The 8,219-nt window shown below is 37.9% G+C and overlaps 1 protein-coding gene across 1 annotated transcript in view; it reads left to right on the plus strand.

Moving 5' to 3' along the window:
• Window positions 1–7,870, plus strand: part of tln1 (talin 1) — an 86,723-nt gene extending 78,853 nt beyond the window's left edge. Inside the window, exons 52-56 of the mRNA XM_079862155.1 lie at window positions 24–149; window positions 242–304; window positions 1,624–1,806; window positions 5,514–5,639; window positions 6,164–7,870. Of these exons, the coding sequence (XP_079718281.1) occupies window positions 24–149; window positions 242–304; window positions 1,624–1,806; window positions 5,514–5,639; window positions 6,164–6,298 (633 nt within the window). The 3' untranslated portion in view covers window positions 6,299–7,870. The remainder of the gene's footprint in view (window positions 1–23; window positions 150–241; window positions 305–1,623; window positions 1,807–5,513; window positions 5,640–6,163) is intronic.
• Window positions 7,871–8,219: the final 349 nt, after the last annotated feature.

The following is an 8,219-nucleotide window of genomic DNA, read 5'->3' on the forward strand; positions in this document are numbered from 1 at the left end:
TGTTCTGTTGTGTTGTTTAACAGGAGGCTGATGAGAGTCTGAACTTTGAGGAGCAGATTCTGGAAGCAGCCAAATCCATCGCCGCCGCCACCAGCGCTCTGGTCAAAGCTGCGTCTGCCGCTCAGAGGGAGCTGGTGGCCCAGGGGAAGGTACAACACACACACACACACCACTCGACTTCATACACAACGCCTGCAAATCATCTAAGTCAGTACTGCCTATCTCTCTGTCTGTCTGTCAGGTCGGGGCGATTCCAGCAAATGCAGTGGATGATGGACAGTGGTCTCAGGGTCTCATTTCAGCTGTAAGTCTGTTTCAAACTCGCTGATTTCTTCCTCAATTGAGCTTAACGGGATAGTTCATTCAGAAATAAAAATTCTGTCATCATTTACTCACCCTCATATAGTTATAAACTTGGGGTTTAACGGTTCGAATTGCTCACGGTTCGGTTTGTTTCACTGTTTTAGAGTCACGGTTTCGGTTGTGCTATTTTCAGGGGAAAAAAGAACTACTGTCAAATAAAAATAAATAAAATAAGAACAAATAATCAAACTACAAGCAACAGCACAAATAAACACAATAGTGCAAAGATACAAATAAAATAAACAGTGCTTTATGTTTTTCAGGGAGGTCTAACATTAGTTTTCAGGATCAGAAATTGAGTAAAGTAATCAAGTGTAAAATAACATTGCATATTTGACTGTATAAATTAAAGATTAATCCTCGTTAAAGTTACAAAAGCTATTCAGTCAAGAGCAGTGAGTGATTTCCTTGTCTTTTGTTGTTTGATTAACATTAAAAACACAGCAGGAATATTAGGCTGCTGTCACTTTAAGACATAATGCACTGATACTGTACACATGCGTTGTCTTTCTCCACTGAAATTGAACTCAATATTTGCATGATGTCTGAGACGGGGGTTTCCGTGAGCGTGCTTCTGACGAGTACACACACAAACCTTCTCACAGCGCGGGCGCGAGTTCTCATTCATGTCTTCTGGCGCTCTAATGTTTAAACTGGCACGGCTTAAATGAGTTTAGTTTAAACACAGAGAGTGTGCTATCCAGGTCCTGCACTCACGCACTATCACACCGGGTGATGATGATGACGCTAATGACTGATCATATTACAGCATACGGCTCTCGCACTGAACAGTTTACAAAGAGTGACTGTTTATCCACGTTTTTTTTATCATCGCTGTTGTATCCATCGACAGAAACATGCATTAGGAGCTCTGTCCGTCTGTTTTGTTACTTTTAACAAACCATATTATAGATGTGAGTTGAACCGCGGTGCAAGTGTGTGCCGAACCGGGGATGGAGAGCAGTACGATTCGATTTTTTGGTTTGGACTGTTTGGTTCAAAATAGCATTGGTCTCCATTGACTTTCACTGTATGGACAAGAAAAAAGTATCTTATTTTGTGGTCAGTCATACAGGTTTGGAACGACATGAGGGTGAGAAAATGATTACAGAATATACATTTTTTGGATGAACTAACCCTTTAACTTTCTCAGTTTCTTCTCGTGGATTTCAGAGGTTGCATGTAAACTCATATATACATGTAGTTTTTGATGAGGTGGATGTTTAACACATATTTTGTTCCTGAATTCATCTGCTCTAGGCCCGTATGGTGGCCGCAGCCACTAACAACCTGTGCGAGGCGGCCAACTCCGCCGTTCAGGGTCACGCCAGCGAGGAGAAGCTCATCTCTTCAGCCAAACAGGTGGCAGCATCTACAGCTCAGCTGCTCGTGGCCTGCAAGGTCAAGGCGGACCAGGACTCCCAGACCATGAAGAGACTGCAGGTCAGTGTGTGTGTGTGTGTGTGTGTGTGTGTGTGTGTGTGTTTCAGTATGTCCATACAGTTACATGTTCTGATAGACCCCAGTATTGAGTTAAAAAAATAAAGGTTCCAAAAGGGTTTTTTGCAGGGATGCCATTGAAGAACCATTTTTGCTTCACCAAGGAACCTTTCAGTGATCAGCTCTTAAAATAACCATTGTTTTGTGCGCGTGTGTGTGTGTGTGTGTGTGTCTGTGTGTGTCTGTCTGTCTGTGTCTGTGTCTGTGTCTGTGTGTGTGTGTAAGAACATTTCAATAATCTAAAGAATCTTTTTCCTCCATAAAGAACCTTTTGTGCAATGGAAAGATTCCATGGATGTTTTTAATAGAACCATTGATGCAACAAAATGTAAGAGTGCATGATCGTAAAAGTGGGGTCACTAAACTTTTTCTATGAAAAACAAAAAAAGGAATAAGGTAAAAATCTTAAGGTAGACCTTTAATATTAATACTCACTTCTCACACATTGAGAAAGAAACAAGAACATGCATAAATTGTATTTTTAATGTAAGTTTTTTTTAAACATTTTTGTTTTCTCTGTAAATATCGTGTCCGTATTGTAAATATTTTAAAGAGAATTAAACACTTTAAACAGAAGAAGTGTGGAAAAGCACTTTTTCTGTGAACTGAACAACATGTGAACTGATTTATACCTTCATACTTAAAAAAAAAAGTGTTCCTTCAGGGTACGTTTTTTCGGATAACAACATCTGACAAATGCATAAATGCAAATGACCCGCAAATATCATAATTATAATATAAATTTTGTGCGCACGTTCCACCACACATTGCAGGAATGTTAATGACACTAAATGAGAAAAACCCTCAAAATTTTAAGGAGAATATCATAGTTACCCAGTATTACAGACAGTTAAAAAAAATCGAAATGTGTCAAATTGACCAGAATCCTAATATGAAAGATCATCATTTTCCTCTCATCATTTGCCATTGCAGTGGCCTGACACGAATAAGCAAAGAAGAGTCTGAGCTGTTTTGTGTCCGCCTCTCAACAAAGCCTTTAAATATTGAGTGACGCACCCCTCCTGCCTCCAGGGAGACAGCTGTCGTCCTGCACAGGGTTAGAGTTAAAACCTGATCAACTCTGAGATCAACATTATATCTTCGTCATCACGATAGGCAGAGACTCCATATTGAGTTTTCCAGCAAATGAAATGACATTCAGACATTAAACATGGAGCTTTGCTAGAGATTCCCATGACATCAGATACAGTAGATTTATAGTTTAGCTGTGTTTAACTGTGCAGCCGTGAGATGAATGTAATGCTGGAGCAGGAATAGACCCAGTGTCATCATCTTGTCTTACACAGTCCAGTTGTCGGATTTGTTATATGCTCTGATGAGGGCTTGTGATAACAGCAGTGCTGGTGGCTGCTGGGAGATTTTTAATAAATGGTCCTCAGAAATCTGCTTTAGAAATGTAACATTATTAGATAATTTGTCTCTAGAGACACTGAGAGCAACACTTAAGTTGCTGTTGAACACACTCCTTAATGATTATTAATTTGCATTAATATTTAGATTACAACCAGTGCTGCATGGGTCAGGAAATGTGAGAAATATTAATAGCTGGTATTTTGTTGGGATATGAGTGCACAATTTGGTATGGAAAGTGTACATGACTCTCCAATTGTCAAACTTTCTACATCCCATCCATTCACCAACTGAATGACTGCCATCATTTGCATTAGTTAAAGTGAAGTCTGATTTTTTTTTTTTTTTTTTTTTTTGCATCTTTATTTATTGTTTAATTCATTATGTTGCACACAGCCACATTCTGAGATTCACTCAATATGAAATATACAATGAAACAGACATTTTGTGGAATGGTGTGCATGTATTTGTGGATCTTTCCTTGTGTTTGCCACAGTACACATTTGTGAATTTTAAAACATTACTTACAGCACAACCGGAGCACGACTCCATCCGCTTTCTACTCCAGCCAATCAGATTTTAGAGCCGCCTTTTACTGATGGCCACATCAATCCGGCCAATCATTCCTTTGCTACCCCCCCCCCCCACACACACACACACACACACACACACACACACACACACTACATTTTCAGACCTAGCAGGTCGGATGTTTTTACCTGTGATAGACTTCCCTCCCCACTCCACCATCTTACTTCTGCTGATATCTGACCATGAGAAGTCTCCTCACCTGCTCAAAATAAGGCCAAATACTGCTTATGATACAAGACCAATTGATATTTGAGAGGTTTGTAAAATGGGTTTGTTTCACAGATGAATAGTTTACTTGGAAGATTTATCATTTAAAGAATTTTTTTGTTTGTTTGTTTTTTATCAACTCCCCAGTGTCTAATATGTGCGTTTGTTCCTTGTACTAATAGAGCTGTGCACAGTGATGTGAAATGTCTTCTGTGGCAGCAATGCAGAATCTCTTAGCTATTCTAGTTTGTGTATAAAGTGCGGGCCAGTCCTTCCTCTTGCAGAGATAACTCAAGACTACTGACAGCTGAACACACTCAACCCTAAATCACACCTTCAGCCATGCACAATGCCTCAAAAGGCATAAAAAAGGAAAAAAAAAATTCCTGGAGCGTTTGCCAGAAGAGCTCCAGTGATGTGTTTAGTTCAGGCTGCTCTCTCCACAGCTGCTTTTCCTTTTAAAGCCATCCCTGGAGTCCAGACACAGGCTGAGCCTTCCCTACACACACCAGATATATGGGGTTTGACTACAAACCCCTGCTTGCTAAAAGCTACTTCATTGTGTTCACAAATTAAAGTAATTGTACTTGTAGTTGCTCTTGTAGCCACAAATTAAAGTCGTACTTGTAGTTGCACCTGTAGTCAAATTAAAGTCGTTTACTTGTAGCAAAAAAATATAGTCGTTGTACTTGTAGTCACAAATTAATGTAGTTTTACTGGTAGCAACAAAGTTTGGTTGTAGTTTCACTTGTAGCCAAAAATTAAAGTCGTTGTTCTTGTAGTTTCACTTCTAGTCACACATTAAAGTTGTACTTGTGTAGCTTCACTTCTAGTCACACATTATAGTTGTACTTGTGTAGTTTCACATCTAGTCACACATTAAAGTAGTTGTACTTGTAGTTTCACTTCTAGCCACACATTAAAGTAGTTGTACTTGTGTAGTTTACTTCGTCACACATTAAAGTAGTTGTACTTGTAGTTTCACTTGTAGCCAAAAATTATAGTTGTACTTGTAGTTTCACTTCTAGTCACACATTAAAGTAGTTGTACTTGTAGTTTCACTTCGTCACACATTAAAGTAGTTGTACTTGTGTAGTTTCACTTCGTCACACATTAAAGTAGTTGTACTTGTAGTTTCACTTGTAGCCAAAAATTATAGTTGTACTTGTAGTTTCACTTCTAGTCACACATTAAAGTAGTTGTACTTGTAGGCACAAGTTAAAATGTCCACAGGTCTGCCGTGTGACAAAACAGTGTCCGAACGCTGTAGCAGCTGTGAATATAGAGCTAGATGACAACTGGTTAAATGTCAGTCAGTGTGTCTAGTATTACTCTTGTATTTAAGTATTGATTATTAATATTGAAGTATTGATATTCTAGGAATGGTATCTGAAGTTCAGACAGAGTGAGTTTGATGAGGTGGGTCTTAAAGTGTTTTGTTGAATGCTCAGGAGAGTACTCTGATGTCTGTTTGTCTTCAGGCTGCTGGTAATGCCGTGAAGCGGGCATCAGATAACCTGGTGAAGGCGGCACAGAAGGCTGCGTTCGAGGCTCAAGATGATCAGGCTGTGATAGTGAAGAGCAAGATGGTGGGCGGCATTGCTCAGGTAAAGAGAACATCAGTGAAACCTCAGCGATTGCATGTTTACTGTGTGTTTTGGGAGTATTTCCAGCACAATGATTGAACGTGACAGTGGGAGTTTGCTTCTTAAGTTGCTACCTGTCTGTTTTTACGGTCCCACTTTATATTAAGTGGCTTTAACTACTATGTACTAACATTCAAATTAATAATTTGATACAATGAACTTACTGTGTACATGCTTGTTTTTACATTGTACTTATATCTTGAAAATACCTGCATGTAATTACAGCTGTAATTCATTTATGTAATTACATTTAGAATTACACTGTTGACCCTTCGCTTACACCTTAACCCACCCACACCACCACACCTGTCCCTAACCTTACCCGTATCACACCTCAAGTGTTTTACAATACGACATCAACACAATAATTGTACATTGTACTTAAAGCCACTTAATAGAAAGTGGGACCGATTTAGACATGCAGTGAATTAAGTATGTTATGAATGTTGTTTAGTTAATGTGCTGCGATGTGTGTGTGTCCTCAGATCATCGCTGCTCAGGAGGAGATGCTGAGGAAGGAGAGAGAGCTGGAAGAGGCCCGGAAGAAGCTGGCCATAATCCGACAGCAACAGAACAAGTTCTTGCCGTCGGAGCTCCGAAAGGACGACCAGGACCAGTGAGCCTGATCCGGGACATTACACACACACACACCAGAGGATGAGGAAATCATTCATCATATGCAACGAGTAAAAAGTGAACCATGTATCAGGATGTCTATTTTAAAAGTCACTTTTATGAGCATTGTCATGCCAGCTTTATTGTTTTGTTGTATTTTGAAAATATGCCACATTTGCAAGTTAATTTTAATTTCTATAAAATTCTATCATTTTTTGTTGTTGTTGTTGTTTCAGTACTAGATAGAGTAATTAGATCAGCAGTCGTGAGCGCTTGTGATCATGGCAGGGGCCAAACAGTGTTTGTAATGTCTGGTAAGCTTTCCGAGACAACATTAGGACAGTGTGTCTTCTGCTCTTCTGACAGTCGACAGCTGTTTTCCATTTTTCTTTTTATCTTTTTTTTGTGGCAATGTGGACCAGTGGTGCAATCATTAACTTTGCGTTGAAACAATTCATAGAGAAAACATATCAGTTTTTAAAGAAAAGAATAATAAAGCTTTGAAACGTTACAAATAGTATCTCCTTTAAATGTTTTTTGCAGTGTCAATGTTTGCGTTTGTGACAACTTGATCTACTGGCATTTCTATCAAAGGTATATCTTTTATAAAGCATAAAAGCCATATTTCCATTTTTGCTTTTATAATGGTTTTTTTTTCCCTTTTGTTCCAATTCACTGTCGATGTAATTCCCATCCAGATGTATACAGACATTATTAGATTAAAAATGATTTGCAGCGAAAGAATTGGTTAGTTAAAATGGTTGTTTATCAAAGAATAATTATAAAGAACTGTTTTAAAGAAATGATAAAGACTGTTATTAATGGATCAACTACATAAACTCTTTGAGTTTTTGCCATTACTGCCTTTCCTGTTGCATTCAGTATATTCTGAATCTGTCCTGCTTTTATATTTTATAATTGTGTATTTAACAGTTTCTCACCTAAAATAAGCAAACGCACTTCATCATGTGTTTAACTAAAAAATTCATAAATTCACTGTTTTTCAAATATCTCCTATTGCATTTGTGTGTTTGTTTTGTTTCTACAAGGTGCTGTTGTTGGAGGGTTTATCATTTACTTGTATAGACCAATAACATTAAAAACGAATAATTAATAGGTCATTAATGAACATTTTATAATGCTTAAACATATCAGTAGTTCATGTGCACTCAAATATCAAGGTAAATCATTATTTGCCTGGCTAAAGAGATTTCATGTTTAATAAAATATTTCTAAAGCAAAAGAATGCTTTCTAGGAAACTGGAAATGTGGTTTTCTAAAAACAAATAGCGTAACTAGATGACAACATCAATCATCTTAATAAATCGTATGTTTGAAGTTTTGGTCATGAATAATTCCTCTTTTTTTTTTTTTTTTTTTTTTTTTTTGATTTAATTGGGGGCGAAATGATTAGACGTCCATTCTTTAAAATGGATTCTTTACATCTGAACAATTGTGAAATTGCATCTGGAGGATACATGCAAAGCTAACTGCCATCAGCATAAAAATGTAAGTTTATTGTTTCATGATAGTATTATCTAAGGGGAGCGTGCACAATGAATAAAAGAGGACCGAAGACTGAGCCTTGTGGTGCTCCATTTACTTCACTTGTGTTTGATTTTACAATTCATCATTGACACAAACAATTACTTGTCTGACACGTGGGATCTAAACATGGTTAATCCTTGCCCACAAAAGTTATTGTAATTAATCTTATTATTATTATAAAGACAACGTTATGATCTCTGGTGTCAAACAGCACTAAGAGCTAACAATACTAGCACAACCAGAACCAGATGCGATCACGTTCACATGACACAAGCGTGTGGTGTGCGGTCTTTGTACTATGATGTGGGATAAATCCTGATCAAACGCTTTAAAAATACCATTTCTCTGAACAAACAGCATGATGGGCACAAATTATAC

The sequence above is a fragment of the Squalius cephalus genome (genome assembly GCF_949319135.1).
Source record: "Squalius cephalus genome assembly, chromosome: 24".
NCBI lineage: Eukaryota > Metazoa > Chordata > Actinopteri > Cypriniformes > Leuciscidae > Squalius > Squalius cephalus.